At 32.4% G+C, this 15,358-nt stretch overlaps 1 protein-coding gene across 1 annotated transcript; it reads left to right on the top strand.

Moving 5' to 3' along the window:
* The first annotated feature begins 1,486 nt into the window (after positions 1 to 1,486).
* Positions 1,487 to 15,301, top strand: LOC143448772 (beta-arrestin-1-like). The gene is made up of 14 exons (XM_076948636.1): positions 1,487 to 1,633; positions 6,059 to 6,089; positions 6,401 to 6,461; positions 6,956 to 7,000; positions 8,488 to 8,585; positions 8,833 to 8,934; positions 9,573 to 9,700; positions 12,455 to 12,590; positions 12,700 to 12,857; positions 13,162 to 13,299; positions 13,481 to 13,567; positions 13,649 to 13,822; positions 14,220 to 14,278; positions 14,351 to 15,301. The coding sequence occupies exons 1-14, from the start codon at positions 1,617 to 1,619 to the stop codon at positions 14,383 to 14,385; spliced, it is 1,269 nt and encodes a 422-aa protein (XP_076804751.1). The 5' UTR covers positions 1,487 to 1,616; the 3' UTR covers positions 14,386 to 15,301.
* Positions 15,302 to 15,358: the final 57 nt, after the last annotated feature.

Below are 15,358 nucleotides of genomic sequence, written 5' to 3'. Positions count from 1 at the left end.
GTTTGCTAAGTATTTTGTGCATGCAGCTTAAATACATGGAAAAATGTCGCACCATCGTCGTTTTCACACATACCCCAGCACGTATCTGTTAACATAACAAATTTATGCTGCTTTAAAACTAATTAAATAGCTACCTGGACTTGAATATCTGTGGATGACGGCAAGAAGCACCTTAATTCTATGTAACCACTTCACAAAAAGATAGGGCTTTGCAATATTCCTTTTCATTTACAAAACAATTGTACTCATAAACATAATACTTCGTCCATTTCCTTATAATGAAACATAACCTTACAGATGAACAACACCATACAATTCATTACAAGTTGAATGGTAACGTCTCTAAAGAGTCAGATTTTTCATTTTAACTTTTTCTTTGTCTCCCGATGCTCCTCCTCAACCTTGCACTCTCAGTATTTAGTAATATTGCAAAAGGTTGCCTGACATGAAAAAATAGTCTGCAAAAGAAGAAAAGGCTCCCTGTGGACACATTTGCGTTTTTACGTGTCAGCTTTTAAACCAAGCGTCTGCAAAAGCCCAGAAAGAGTAATTAAAGAAAAACATTTTTACCTTAATACACACGATAGAGAGAAATAAAATGAGAATAAGAAAAAGGATAAAATTATCTACCAGGTAGTGAAAAAAACACTCATTTTATAATGTTTTGAAGATAGAATAAAAAAGTGGCTGCAATTTGGTTGACCCACCCTACTCTTAAGTTTTTCGCTGTGCTTTTGTACATGAAAAAACTTGTGATATATGCCACATCTCTGCTGAGAGCCTTACTGTTTTTGGTAACTCTAAAAACTTTGCTTGCAAACTTTTAATCTTTGCTTTTTTGATGCTTTGGTACAACTTTTAAAATTTCGCCACTTTACCTTTCTGACATAATGGAGAAGTCTTCGGCAAAGGCAAAACAATTTAAAATCCCAAATTTCTTAAATATTGCATATTGAAAGCTTAAATGAACACTTTATTACAGAACAGCGATACAAAAAGTGCTTTCTGTTTGCATTTTTCATTTTTCAAATGTTCAGCTTTTGCCAAAATAAGTGGTTCTCAAGTTTGTATTGGCCTGTGCATATTAAGGAGTTGTTTTGTTTCATCAGTCACCACATCAAGGAGAGCAGTAAAAGTGGACGGCTAAGGCAAATTCCCCTGCAGTATTCACAATGTTTTGGCATTAGAGGTTACACAGACAAGAAACATTAACTTGACCTCACTATGCTCCAATTTTTTTATTATGTAGCGCAGTAACATCCTTTTTTACACACCGTGATTCATGCAGTATGTATGTTTGAGAAAAAAATTATCCTTTGACCAATAAATTACATTTAAGTTAATATATATACAGGTAAAAATTTTAAAACGAATTTTGTTCAAGTTTTGCAGTGCCCACGGCAAAGTCTCACAGCTCCTCAGAGCAATGCAGCACCCAGTTTAAAAACTGCTGGGCTACAGCACTGCTTAATAAATATACATTTTTTGATTAAAAAGCTGTTTTTGCTTTTGTACGTAGCTATGTGGTAAAGTTTAATAGTAAATAAGTTTTTCATTGTGTAATACTTCATTCTCTTCCTGCAACTAATCTATTGGTTGCTTTTTTGACTGCAAGCATGTCTGCTGGAACAAGGTTGGTCACTTACATGTACATTTCAAATGTTGTAACGTATCTTGTATCAGTATTGAAACTTTGAAGTGTGTAGTTCTGTAACTTTTTTAATCAGATTAGTTCAGTTTTAGAAACCTTACAAATCTATACTACATGTTGCTTGGCATTAATGTGATTTATTACAGCGTTTTGCGCCTTATTTAATTGTTCATTGAAGTTTAGTTACTGTTTTTCTTGTTTCCATGTTAAGCTTAAACCACTGGCAAAAGTCACAAGTGTAAGTCACATATAAATGCAGTAGGTGTTTAACTAGGAAGAATCATTTAATAAGGAATTGTAAAATTGCACTTGCTGGACATTGACTGAACAACTTGTTTTTGCCATACTGTGTATTGTTTTCAGTAAAGCACATCATTGAAAGCATAGTATCAGTAAAGGCAGTAAAATAATTTTATACATCATCAAAAGCCTCATGCCTCATCAAGATAGCAGAATATAATATTGCAGTAGACAAAAACTTCGAATTTATAGTCCTTTTTAACTATCTTTGCTCAATCATGGCAATTGATATAGATGACCATAGGTACCGACTTACTGGGTTTCAGGGTGGCCACGCCACCCTTTTGCTCACAATGAACAAAAACACTCTTTGTCAGTGGACATCATAAAGCATCCAGTGGATCAAGGCCTTGCAACAAACACATCTTGCATACCAACTTCTTTTCTTGAGTATTTCATTTACCCACATAATTGTTGGCAGGCGAGCTGTGAATCGTCCTCTCCGGTGTTGTCAGTTGGACGATTGTGTCAACCGTGCACTGCTCCCTGGAACGATTTCGCACACTATTTTCGTACTTACATAAAGTAATTTTTTCGATTTGACCTTCAAATTTAAAGTGAAAAACAGCAGTGACTGTCACTTGCAAAAAAGAAAACCAAAAAGATTTACTGAACTGTTTATTAAAGAAGAGGTTTCTAAAGACTTCTGCAAAGTTTCATCTCAGTGAGATGCGGTAAAATTTTCCCACTTAACGCTCCTGAGCATTGCATTGTATACGTGTAGAAATGTATCAGACCAGGGCGACATCACTTGGTTACTGTGCAGCATAGCAATTTGCAACTGTGCCAAACTAATACGTTATTAAAAGCAAACTAAATATAAGCGATGCTAAAAGTCCTATTTCGCCATGCACAGTTATTCAGTTAATTATGGTACTACGTTTGCCAGTGCATGTTAGTTGAGTTGCGGCTTTGGATTACTGCCGACAATTGATTGACAGGTTGTGGGTACATGTGGAAAGGTTTATTATCTTCGTCGACTGCAGACTTTGCTGAATGTTGTAAGCGCTATTGTCTAGCATCTGCAATGTAAAGTTGTCAAGTTAAGTTTCATGAGGTATTAACAACAACCGTTAACAAAGAAAAAAGTTTTGAAAAATTAAACACGTCTTAAGCGTTTTCTTTTGTCAAAATTGTTTCATATGAAATTACTACTACAAGGAATATTTTAGTAGTGCTAACAAACGTAAAGTACAACGCAAAGCAATCCTCTTGTATAATGCGTATAAATGCACCGCTTCCATTGCAAAAAAATTTGTAACTGGCTAATACGCCAGTTAAACCTTAAAAGACCAAGACATTAAACGCTGAGACCATCAAAAGATCTCATAGCCTACAAATTAAAAACTAAATGAAAATGTGTTCATGATGAAGTTATTTTGAATATTCAGCTAACAACATTTGCCAGATGTGAATCTTGAGCGATAAAGCCAAGCGATTCTCAGACAACTGAGGTGAATGCGGGTGTTTGCTGGCTTTATACAGACAAACCTGGAAAAGATGACAATTACACATTTAGCTGAAAGAAAGTGAACAATCACGCTTAAAATGGGCTCGAAAGTTTTGATTACTGTAGGTTGCCATGCCACCCCGTGCAAAAATAAAAATCAGTGTCTATGTATCTGACAATATAGATTGTAAAGGTCATGCATTACAGCATTGTTTTGTTAAATTCTTTCTGCAGGTTTTCGCTAGAATATGCAATTGTGTGAGTGAAGAGTAACTTTTATTGTTTTTGTCAATGACTGCAATGAGATATTTTCAAAAAGTATTGCTCTGTCTCTCTCTTTTTGTGCTATGTATGTCAGTCGCACAAAACATTCCTACTGTATTTCCTAAATTAAGACAAACACACCTGTGGTATATTCAAAACTTGATAGATTCAGCATGGTTATTGCTGTGGAAATGTGCAGATACAAATCAATTGTGCTGGTTCTTGTCTTCAACACCTATCAATCTCTACTTCCTGTTCCTGCTATACTTTTTCTCTTCCTGGCAACACCACGGCAGTGTACTATTGTCTGCAATATTACTGCAGCATCCAACTTATAAACACTAATAAAGACTAGACAAACATTTACCGTTATTGTGTTTAAATGTTGTGATTGTAAAAGAATTTATTTGCATTGTATTGATGTAGATGAGGCTTGATTGCATCCAATTGTAGTATAAGCATGTATGTCAACAATTATGTGGGGTAAAAGTCATAATTTGCTTCCATTAATTGCAATGTAACAAAATAAATAACGGTATGGTACAAGTTGGCACACCAGATAGTGTACAGCTACGTGGCATTCAGTCATCTGAGTGTTTATGCATTTATATAAAAAAACACAGCATTACTGGTCTTTTACAAAGGACAAAAATTTATCCTTTGTGTTAGTATAAACCCAAATTAACTCTTCAGCAGAACTTCCTTATTCAGTTATGCTGTGTTGTATGTTGTAGATTCAAAGTTTAATTCTCTGATAATGAATGTGTGGTTATTTACACTTGGGTTTATATTATTTTCTTATGTGTTCATCTTACCTAAATTTTATGAAAGGTCACAGTAGGTTTTTCCAACAATGTATAGCAATACGTACGTCCAGTTTATGATAATAGATTATAGCCTTGTTTTCAGATATATACATCTTCAGTTAAGCCTAACACTAAATTCAATTAATTCTTAAACCTGTATCAGGAGTTGTGATTGTAATGACATGAGTCTAACCTAAGCCCCGTTTGGAGTTACCTCAGTTTAATTATCTTTTTTTCAAACTTTTTCAATTCAAATCACCTTCAGGTATAACTGGACTCACCATTATATATGAAATGTATAGTTGATAGAGCTGAGTTACTTTGTCAAGATCTATTGTTGTAGAGTTTCAACAAACACAACGGGACTTGAAAGTGACATGACCTTAAGTTAGGCTTTATTGTGCTTAATTCAATCCTCCACATCTGGCTCTTGGCATTCTTGATTTATCCTTCTTCTGTGGATTAAACATGTGCTCTATTGATCTGTGATCAGTGACCAGTGTGTATGTTCTTCCATGAAGGTAGTGATCCCATTTTCTGACAGCTTCAATAATTAATCAAAGAGGCTTCCTCTTCTATTGCAGGGTAGTGTGTCTCACAATTGGTGAGTGTCCGAGACATAAATGCCACAGAGTTTCTTCTTTGCAAATTCCGATGCATCGCATTTGACTGTACCATTTTCATCAATGGTAGTTATACAGGAGTTCTCAATAAATAATAAATGATTCATAATAAATGATTGATTGTTCTAAAGTAATTATCATGGACAAAGCTCTCCAGCCATCAAAATTGCCGTCCAAATGATCTGTGTGCAGAAAAAGAGCAGCGAGTGATATGCTACTACATTTGGCAAAGAATTAACTTCTGGTGCTACTTTAATTTACAGGCACATGTATGGTTTGCTCATATGTCAAACACACTGGACAATAAGCTTGCACCACACTTTCTGCTTTGGTTTTAGTGTTGTTTACATTACGTACCTACTGAAGTTACGATCAAATTATGGGAACTGTTTTAGAAATTGTTTGGCATTACTTTAAACAACATTTTTAATAATACAACGGTATTGGATATGCTTATAAGTAACAAAAAAGAATTCAGCAAGTAGTACGATCTACTGTCCACTTGAGTCCCACTTTTTATGGCAAAATCTGCATGAAAAGATTTTGATTTTTTAGTATTGAAAATCTGCCAACTCGGATTTCTGTTTTAGAATTAAAACGCAAAAGATGGGACATATATTGCTATTATTTAAATTGTTTTTTATATAAACATTTAGACATGCAAAGTTAGCATTATAACTTTACCGCACTATGTAACTAATATACAAGTTTTGATGTTTAATTTTGGAGTTTGCTGGACTGTCATAAATATTGCTTAGTTTAGTTTTTGTTAATTTAATTAAAAAAACTTTCTCTCAAATTAGTTGATAAATATTTTGATGAACTATATGAAACTTTTTTTGATTATTTGTTGTTTTTTTGGCTGTAGGCATCAATTATGATTTTTAGTTGCGGTATTTACTTTAAAAATCAATGCATAATACAATCTTTCGAATATTGTTCAATATTTTTGCTTGTTTTTCAGGGTTTTTAAGAAAAGTAGTCCTAATGGAAAGGTAACTTTTCATTTAAATTAATGAGAGTGTTTTTACTTGTTATTATCCAAATCTTTAAAGCCTTAAACGTTTAAAATCTAAAAAATTTTTATAAATATTTCATTTTATAAAGTGCAATCGCATATATGTATTAAACAATTTGCAATGTATATTTTCAAAGGATCTGGATATAAAGATGAAGTAGCAATTCTTTTAACAACCTGTCTATGTTTTGTTCCCTGTTTTATTTTTCATATAGCTCGATTCATTGAAGCTTAAATCTATGACATGTTTTTGTATAAGTTTGTAATTCTAATACCTTATACTTTCAGATAACTGCTTACTTGGGGAAAAGAGATTACATTGACCATATCTCTTATACTGACCCTATAGGTGAGGAAAAAGTGAATAACTAGATGTGCTATTATATATATACTACTACTAGTAAATGGTTTATTGTTTAAATTTATAAGGGTTGTACGGTTTTCATAGTTTAAAACTTTAGTATATTAACATTTGAAATATCTTGTTAGTGTCTTAAAAAATTGAATTACAGTAACCATTATGAAGCTCTATGTTTTCAAGTTACTGCACTTATTATATACTGCTAAATTTAAGTTTCCTATGAAACCCTATTTTCTTTATAAAATAAAAATTTATACGGTACTGCAATTTTTGTTGGCAGTTACCGGAAACCTTATTAACTGCACTTAATATTAATAATTTTTTTAATGATATTTTACTGTTTTTTAAAAGTTATGTTGTTTGGTTAGATTCACACATGTACATAAAAACTTAAATTGTGTAACATATCAATTCAATTAACATTTTTATGTATTAATGTTTTTGTTGCTCATGTATTTAAGTTTATATAATGTGTTATGCAGATGGGGTTGTTCTAATTGATCCAGAGTACATAAAGGATAGGAAAGGTATGTAAATAGTGTACTGATAAAATAGATATTTTCTAAGATCTGACAAAAACAAGTCAATCTTATAGCTCTTATATCTTATAAGAACATTATTAACTAAATAAACTGGTTTTAAAATGGTGTGAGTTGTGTTTTCAAAGCAAGACACTTGCTTGCAGTTAGGGAATAGACAAGAACTTGATTCATTGAGAAGGTATTATAGGTAGATATAAGCAACAGGTGGTGATTAAACTGGTCACAAGAATATGTTAAGTAAATTTTTTCAGTTTAGACATGAGGTGTAGACAAAAAAAACAGCTTTGTTTGAAGTGCAACAGTAGGTTACTACTAGTATCACAACCTATTTGTGCTGCCATAATGTCTTGAAGGTGTCAGTTATTCTAAATTTAATTAACAGCTAAACTGGTGCCTAGCTTACAGTATTGGTATTGTTCCTTATACAGAGTACTCCAAGGATGTGCAAACATTTTTGACTCAAAGGCTGCACTAGTGTTAAATATTTAATGGCGGGCAGGTGTTCGTATAAATGTAATGCTTCCCTCAGTGCATGCCTACTAGCCAGAACTACAAAAAAATCATTTTGCGTAGTGTTTAGAGCAGGTATAATTTTAAGGCAATGAAATCTACAAAATTAAATGCTACGCAATTAATGTTTATTTTTGTTAGTTGCTAATAAAAGTTTTTCCGTTTCTTAGGTTGTACTGTAGTGTTTGTGTTGGCATTTGTTATTGTTGCAATATCTGTTAACCGATTAACTCAGGCAATTTTAGCTATATTTGATTTTTGATAAATGTTTTTGGTTAACCGGATAAAAAATCCGTATGTTATTAATGCATTTTTATACCTCCTTATCAACTTTCAAATTTCGTTGTTTCTAGATACGGGTAGTCTACAACCTGGCAGTTAGTTGGTAATATCAAAAGTGCTGATTGCCTTACTGTTGTACTTCATTAAAACCTTTATTCAAAGCTCTTTGTCCTGTATGTAAGAGAGACTTCGTTCTATTATGACATTAACAATACACAAAGCAATTGAAATGTGTCAGTAGAGTTACAAGTTAACCTCCAGATATGACAATTTTAGTACATAGATCACATTGTAGGTGCATTGCAAGGTAAGCACTGGGCAATTTTCCAGGGATTCAGCTGGAAAGTTTGAGATCGGTTGTACGCTTGTGAATTTGCTAAATTAAAACAAAAATTAAATAGACATTAATAATTTGTGTGTTTTTGTATACGTATGTGGTCTTTTTATAACAAAACTGTGTCACTCTTGAATGTTTTTATAATCGACAGATACCGTGTTTTACCAGTGATTGAAATCAGGAAAATATTTTTTTATGCTTACTGTTTATTGTATAGTTAACCAGTTCGCTAAAACACAAATATCCGGATAATAAATATTACTGATATCTGAACCAAAGCTAGCATTTAGTTAATTCTTTACTTAATAACAAGATACCAAAGCGTTGTTTGCATTCTTTTTAGTATTTGTGAAGTTACTATGTGCTTTCCGTTATGGTCGCGAAGACTTAGATGTTCTGGGTCTCACTTTTAGAAAGGATTTTTGTTCCATATCGTTGCAGGTATGTTAGTGAACCATGAATACTAATCACGGGAGAGTATTTGTTCATGTTTATCTTTTAACAAAATATATTTCAAATCAATTAAAAACACACATACACATACATATGTATATATCCAAATCTGTTAAGAAAAGGCTAATGCAAAAATACGTATGTGTAGCAAGAATTTAAAAAGAAATTTGTAATTTGGTAATTATTGCTGAAAATAGGTTTTCTTTTCATTTGCTTGTTAACTTGTAATTTTAAGGTTTTCCCCCCTTTGTCTGATGATCATAAAAAACCAAAGACTCGACTTCAGGAAAGATTGATTAAGAAATTGGGAGAGCATGCTTATCCTTTTTTTGTTGAGGTCAGTGTTCGATATGTTTATTAGGAGATATGAGTTTTAAAAATTTAAAGGTCAGCTTTTATTTGTGTGCTTTGTAACAATAGAACTCGGTTTACTACGGCAAGTATCAATTTTGAAGTAGTTTTTTATATTAATATGAAGTAGCTTGTCAATGGACTTTAAGGCAAGGCATTGAATTAAGTGCCATGTAGTTAGCATAAACCATAAAAACACTGCATATCTTATTATTTGAAAATAATGGTGTGCATAGTACAATCATGAAAAATATTGTCTTTTAGATAAAGTTGTTTCAGTCTACAAAAGCATAGACTCGGAACATTAAAAGCCCTTTAGAGTGATATGTAAAGCAGCAAATGCTTTGATACTGGTAGTTTATCAGTATCTACTTGTTAAACTGTATCCTATGATTATATTTTTTTCATAGTTTTACAAGAAAAGTTTTTGTATACTGTAGTATCAAATGGTATATTTTACATGAAACATATTTAGGTAAGTTTAACATTAATTATTATAATTATCAGGCTAGGATGTAACAGTGTGAAATATTGCCATAGAGCAATGATATATGGCAGCAAAATGCCAGGTAAAAATTTCTGAATAAGATAAGTTGTTGAAAAATTATTGTTATGTTTGATAAGATTCCAAAAGACTCTCCATGTTCTGTGACACTGCAACCTGCACCTGGAGATACTGGAAAGCCTTGCGGTGTTGATTACGAATTAAAAACTTACGTATCAGAGGACAATGATGACAAAATCCATAAAAGGTTTTTTTTGTAAAACATTGATTTAATTCAATTTTTTGTTATGCTTTTGTTTTGTTACCAAGTAGCTGCATAGCTGTTGGAAAAAACAATGTTCGTTCTGCTTATGCATGATTATAATAATTCCGTAAAAGCAACAACAGATTTGGTGCATAACATTGGAAGCTTGAAGCTACTGGTAATTCGAAACAGTACAAGAAAATCCAAAATATTCTTACACATATTTGTAGCAAACGTTCCATTTCTGTCTGGAAACATTCTTAATGACAATGCAAGGTATAAAAATATTTTGCCTGTCTTGTATCTGCTTCTAATGACAGATTTGTTTTCCACCATGAAAAAACATATACTTCATTGAAATTACACCTGTTCATCATCAATGGCCTGTATAACCGATTATTATTTATTTGACTAATTAAAAGTTTATAACACAGCTGTCCATCCTTCAAAACCTGTACTTGTTTTCTGTTTACATGTTTCAGTATACTTTCTTATATGTAAAAATACTAATATTTCTCAGCTTCATTCATTTATTTACAGCTATTCATTGGGACTGTACTAATGTGCACTACCTTTTAAATCTTTTCGTAGTAGTATCATTATTGTGTCAGTACTTTTCAATCTAGGCTTACCATGTTTTCTAAGCCATCAACCCGGACAACTTTAAGCATGGTATATATTTTGACGTCACAGACGTCATGGTCCATCATGACAGGCATAAAACAGCAATTTTAAATTATGCTGTGTACTAACTAGGGATGTGCTGCGAGGAAGGTTATTCGGGTTCGTGTGAACCCGACTATCATGAAGGTCGACACAAACGAATCCCGAATGTATTCGTATTAGAACCAAAACATAAAAATTTCCTCCAAAAGTTGTCAAGTCTTGCTTCTAAAATGACGTAATCGATAAACAAATCACTTTCTTTCGAAAAATAGTTAGGAAAACTACCTTCATTGTAAGTACTGCTGACTCTAGTTTATCACTGTCGGGAAACTAGATCATCATTTTTTATGTAAGTCAGTAAATTTATAACTAATATTGTTTTCGGGTTCGCCATTGTTGGTATTCGTGTTCACCCGAATCTTCCATAAAGGCGATATTCGGCAAATCTATTCGGGTTTGGGTTCGTATCGGCCCATCCCTAGTACTAACTACTAACTAAATAGATTGGGCTAAGAATTTAAAAAAGTTAACGTATGTACTGCAAACTAATGTTAATTGTGACACCTTCAAATCCAAATCCAGTAGTGTGATATAAAACAATCAAGTAACACAATGACATCAGTTTTCTACGGAAATTTGTTGTTTAGCAAATAGCTCAAACTTGTATTTGCATGTGGTGTTGAAGTATGCTAGATAATTGTATGCATTTCTTATAGGCATGATTGCCAAAAAAAATCCAGGCAGTACGAATCTGAAAACTCAAAAAAATATCAGATCGTCCAAGGTTTTTCCAGGCAGTGCACATAAACAACGATGCCTATGGTACTACTCTTTTACTCAATAGCATTGTGCTTTTCAAGAAACAACAAAACATTACAGAATAACTTTATCGTTAAATAAAAATATGGAACTGTGTTGGAAATGAGTATGAGTCCAGTAGTTGCAGGGTTATTGGCAAAATTTACTTTTCTACATATCTGCGCTAGTTTTCATAGACGATTTTTGATGTAGAAAGTTTCAAAACCGTATCCTTTTTTGAACAAATTGCTTTCGCCTCATCACCAGGACAACAGAAGACAGTTAGGCTATCACATAGATTAGGAAGTCGCACTCTCGGAAAAATGTTGACATGATTTCATCATTATTTAAGTTGAAAATTTTACAGAAATACAGTAGTAGGTAACTGACGGTTTTTTCAAAATTTTTTTTAGAAAAAAATAAGATTAACTAAACTAGAATTTGTCAAAGCGAACTGCAGCCACGAAATCACAAAAGACGAAACTACAGAATGACTTAAATTAATGCTGGTTGCTTGCTTCTAGTTTGAGTATTTACAGTTTGCTAATTTCCTGGTTAAATATTTCTGTTTTTATTTTCCTGTTTGGTAAATCCTACTTTTTGAAGATTTGTATTTGTATTTGAATTTTACATGTCTCTCTTTATTTCTGTAAAAGATCAAAAATTAAAAATGTAATAATGCAAGCTAGTGTAACAGTGTAACAAGTTGGAATGTTCCAACGGACCCCGAGAGTAGGTTAGAAATTTTAGATAGCACTACTTCCTTTGCACATGTCGTGGTAAGTCACCAATGGCAAGCTTTCAAACTCCTTGGAGAATTAAAACATAAAACAAAACTCGATACAAAAACGTTTCTATTCAACTTCAATGCAGTACAAACAAAGATGCAAACAATCATACTGATATTGCCAGGCATAATACTAGTTATTGTAAAAAATCAAACGTTCACAATAAACTAAAAGATCTTTTTTATTGCTCAATGTCCATTAAGTTTTTCCAATCTCTCTTAAGTTTTGTGGTTTTAGATGAAGTGGGAGAAGCAAATAGCACACCACATTTACGTTGCTCATTTACGGCTGTTTAGAAAATAAATAATGTTGCGCATATTACTTTTTGTTTTATGGATTTCATGTTGCCAACCGAATACCCACTAATTTTTCCAGGTGTTCTTTTATTTTGTTATTTTGCTGATTTGACTTTTTTTTCGTTTATGTTTGGCATATACTGTTTTATATAAGAAATTTTATAATACACACTTCAACTGTCCCCAATTTAATTGAAAGTCTTTTTTAGAAATTCGGTACGATTGGCAATTCGTAAGGTACAGTTCGCTCCTGACAAAAAAGGAAGGCAACCAACTGCAGAAATACAAAAGCAGTTCTTGATGAGTGATAAACCTTTGTGCTTAGAGGCAACATTGGATAAGGATGCAAGCATTTTTATATTTTTTGTTTTCAAATCATTTACTAAACTTATTTTGTGTTTTGTTAATGTAAAGCAATTGATCTAGCATGTTATTGCTGTTACTTGCTTTTTAGCTGTACTACCATGGTGAAACAATTGGTGTAAATGTGCAAGTTACGAACAATTCCTCTAAGACTGTTAAAAAAATCAAGATATCTGTTCGACAACTTGCCGATATATGTCTTTTCTCAAATGCCCAGTATAAGTGCCCTGTTGCTGTGTTAGATGCAGAGTAAGTCAAATGGAAAAAAGCATCTAATTATTTGTTAGTCTTATTGAATTTTTGAGAATTTTAATAGAAGGCTGTTGTTGGCTCAATAAGTTAATCCTTAGTACCCAATATATCATTACATTTTCCATTATTCATATTTAATAGTTAATATTATTTAAGTAAGTATGTAAACAGTTTTCTTGTACTGCCAAGTGCTGATTTGCATTTTTAAGCTAAGTAAGCAGTTTTAGAAGTTTTGTTATATGATTTGTGTACGCCATCCTTGTCAGTTTAATTTATAATGTAAAGTCGTGATTTTTTTCAGTGATCAAGTTGCACCAAGCTCAACGTTGTGCAAAGTTTACCAAATCTGCCCCTTACTTGGCAATAATAAAGACAAACGTGGATTAGCGTTGGATGGTCAGCTTAAACATGAAGATACAAATTTGGCATCAAGCACAATGTATATTATGCTGTATAAATAATAAGTATATATAAATTATTATTAGTACAGTGTTTAGTAATCTACTGTATCGGTATTTTCTGAGATTTAGGTGTGTTGCTGCAATACTACATTTACATAAATTAATCAGTCGTATTGCTATTGGTATCTATTTTAATATAAAGCTACTGTTTGTTTCAAGCTTGAAAGAAGGTATTCCTAAAGAGAATCTAGGAATTATTGTTCGATACAAGGTTAAAGTTAAACTTACACTTGGAGGTCTTGGTGGGTGAGTAATGTGTCATGTAAATATTTTTCAAGGTGAATTACATTAATTTCAATTTAGTTTCAATTGTTTTGTTATTTTCAGTGAAGTTTGCGTGGAACTCCCTGTAACACTGATGCATTCAAAGCCGGTGGATGCAGAACCATCGTCATCTGCAATGTCACCAAATAAATCCGACGAGAACAAAGCAGAAGGTGAAAGTAAAAGTGAAGAATCTTCATCTTCCATAGACCATAATCTCATTTCATTTGATGCCAAGTATGTAAGATTTAGTGTAAGCAGTTATGCGTTTACAGCAAGTATGTTTTTTTTTTAAACAATTCCAGATATTTTAAATAGAAGTTAAAATTAATTTACAAGAAAATTTTTACTTAGTCCTCTTGTTAACAATGTGTCTTGATATTTTGTGCTCTCATTTTAGATAATGAGGTAGTATGTTAATTATCGGTTTGTTACCCACACATTTCTTCAGTATTGGAGTAGCCTATTTATTTTTTGATCAGAGTGTTAAAAAATGTAATTTTAAAGATTGGAGTTTATGTTTATAATATCGAATTAAATGCCACTTCCATATTGCAATGGTGTAAGATCCTGCTAATTTTGCACCTTACAGCTTTTACAATTTCGCTAATATTACTTTGTCATTCTTTGCTAGCATTGCGCGACAAGATGATGACATTGTTTTTGAAGATTTTGCTCGCATGCGATTGCAAGGTATTGAAATATAATAATGAGATTGACATAGTGGCTTTCCAATTTCAATTCTTATTTTTTAACTGCTTTTAGGTGAAACTGGAAATCAGCGCAAAAAAACAGAATAGTTTTTCACAAATTGGTAACCAAGTTGACAGAGAAAATACATCTCTTGAGAAATACATCTTAATACCGATGTCAGTATTTCTGTTGCAGTTATCAAATTTATTGCAGTATTTGAATTTTATTCAGAATTTAATAATGGCATTCTTGTTGTGTTTTTGTGTAAAATGTTTCCTAATCTTTCTATGTTCTTCCAAACGTGTTTAAATACCTTATTCGTATACTTTACAAGATACGGGTTGAAATTGTTTGACGCTACAAATTGCTGTAATAACTTTTTTAACTTCATACTGCAAACGTGTAATGTGAACTATAGGCAGACTTGTTAAAACAAATCATTAATATACTGCAAGGTTGTTAATTAGGTTAAATATTTTTGTTATTATAGTATAGATATTTTATGCGCAACATCTTTTTGTGACTCTTTATATGCTTGAATTCGGTTGACTTGTTATAGTTATCGAAGTACTGCATAACGTGTCCAGGTATCAGTGTATTTATTTACTGCCATTTGTATGAGATTACTTTTTGTTGTTTTGTGGTAAATCATGCTATATTTTCGTATTCAGTATTTTGTCATTTACATAATAATTGCTGAAAAATTCAAGGGCGCTGAAATGGTTTAAGATCAGACAAGTCTTGGTCCACTTCATCATGAAAAGAATGTTACTATTAGGGTAGCTGTATTACTATGGTAGTCCTGTTGTTAATCTTTTGTCACGTCTTGTTTTTACGTACGTAACTTTTGTGATGTCGTTGCTAGGTATGGTGAATTCAAATCCGCAACCTCAATTACTACTACTTGTTTCTTCAGTTCGGCATGCCATGATACTTTTTTGAAAACATGCGCATTAATGTTAATAATCCTCATTACTCACCAATGTGTACCCACAATGGCCAATAAAACATGGATAAAAATCATTGGTCAGTTTGTTTCACTGTTGTTACAATAAAAGTAAGTATTTTTAAGTGACAAGG

Source organism: Clavelina lepadiformis, chromosome 3, assembly GCF_947623445.1.
Source record: "Clavelina lepadiformis chromosome 3, kaClaLepa1.1, whole genome shotgun sequence".
NCBI lineage: Eukaryota > Metazoa > Chordata > Ascidiacea > Aplousobranchia > Clavelinidae > Clavelina > Clavelina lepadiformis.
Note: the sequence above shows the minus strand (reverse complement) of the source record. Positions and strands in the feature narration are given on the sequence as shown.

Excerpts from the sequence above, each read along its gene's own strand:
- LOC143448772 (XM_076948636.1), top strand. Across the intron at positions 6,090-6,400 it reads AAAGTAGTCCTAATGGAAAG|ATAACTGCTTACTTGGGGAA; the intron begins GTAACTTTTCAT and ends TTATACTTTCAG. Across the intron at positions 12,858-13,161 it reads GTTGCTGTGTTAGATGCAGA|TGATCAAGTTGCACCAAGCT; the intron begins GTAAGTCAAATG and ends GATTTTTTTCAG.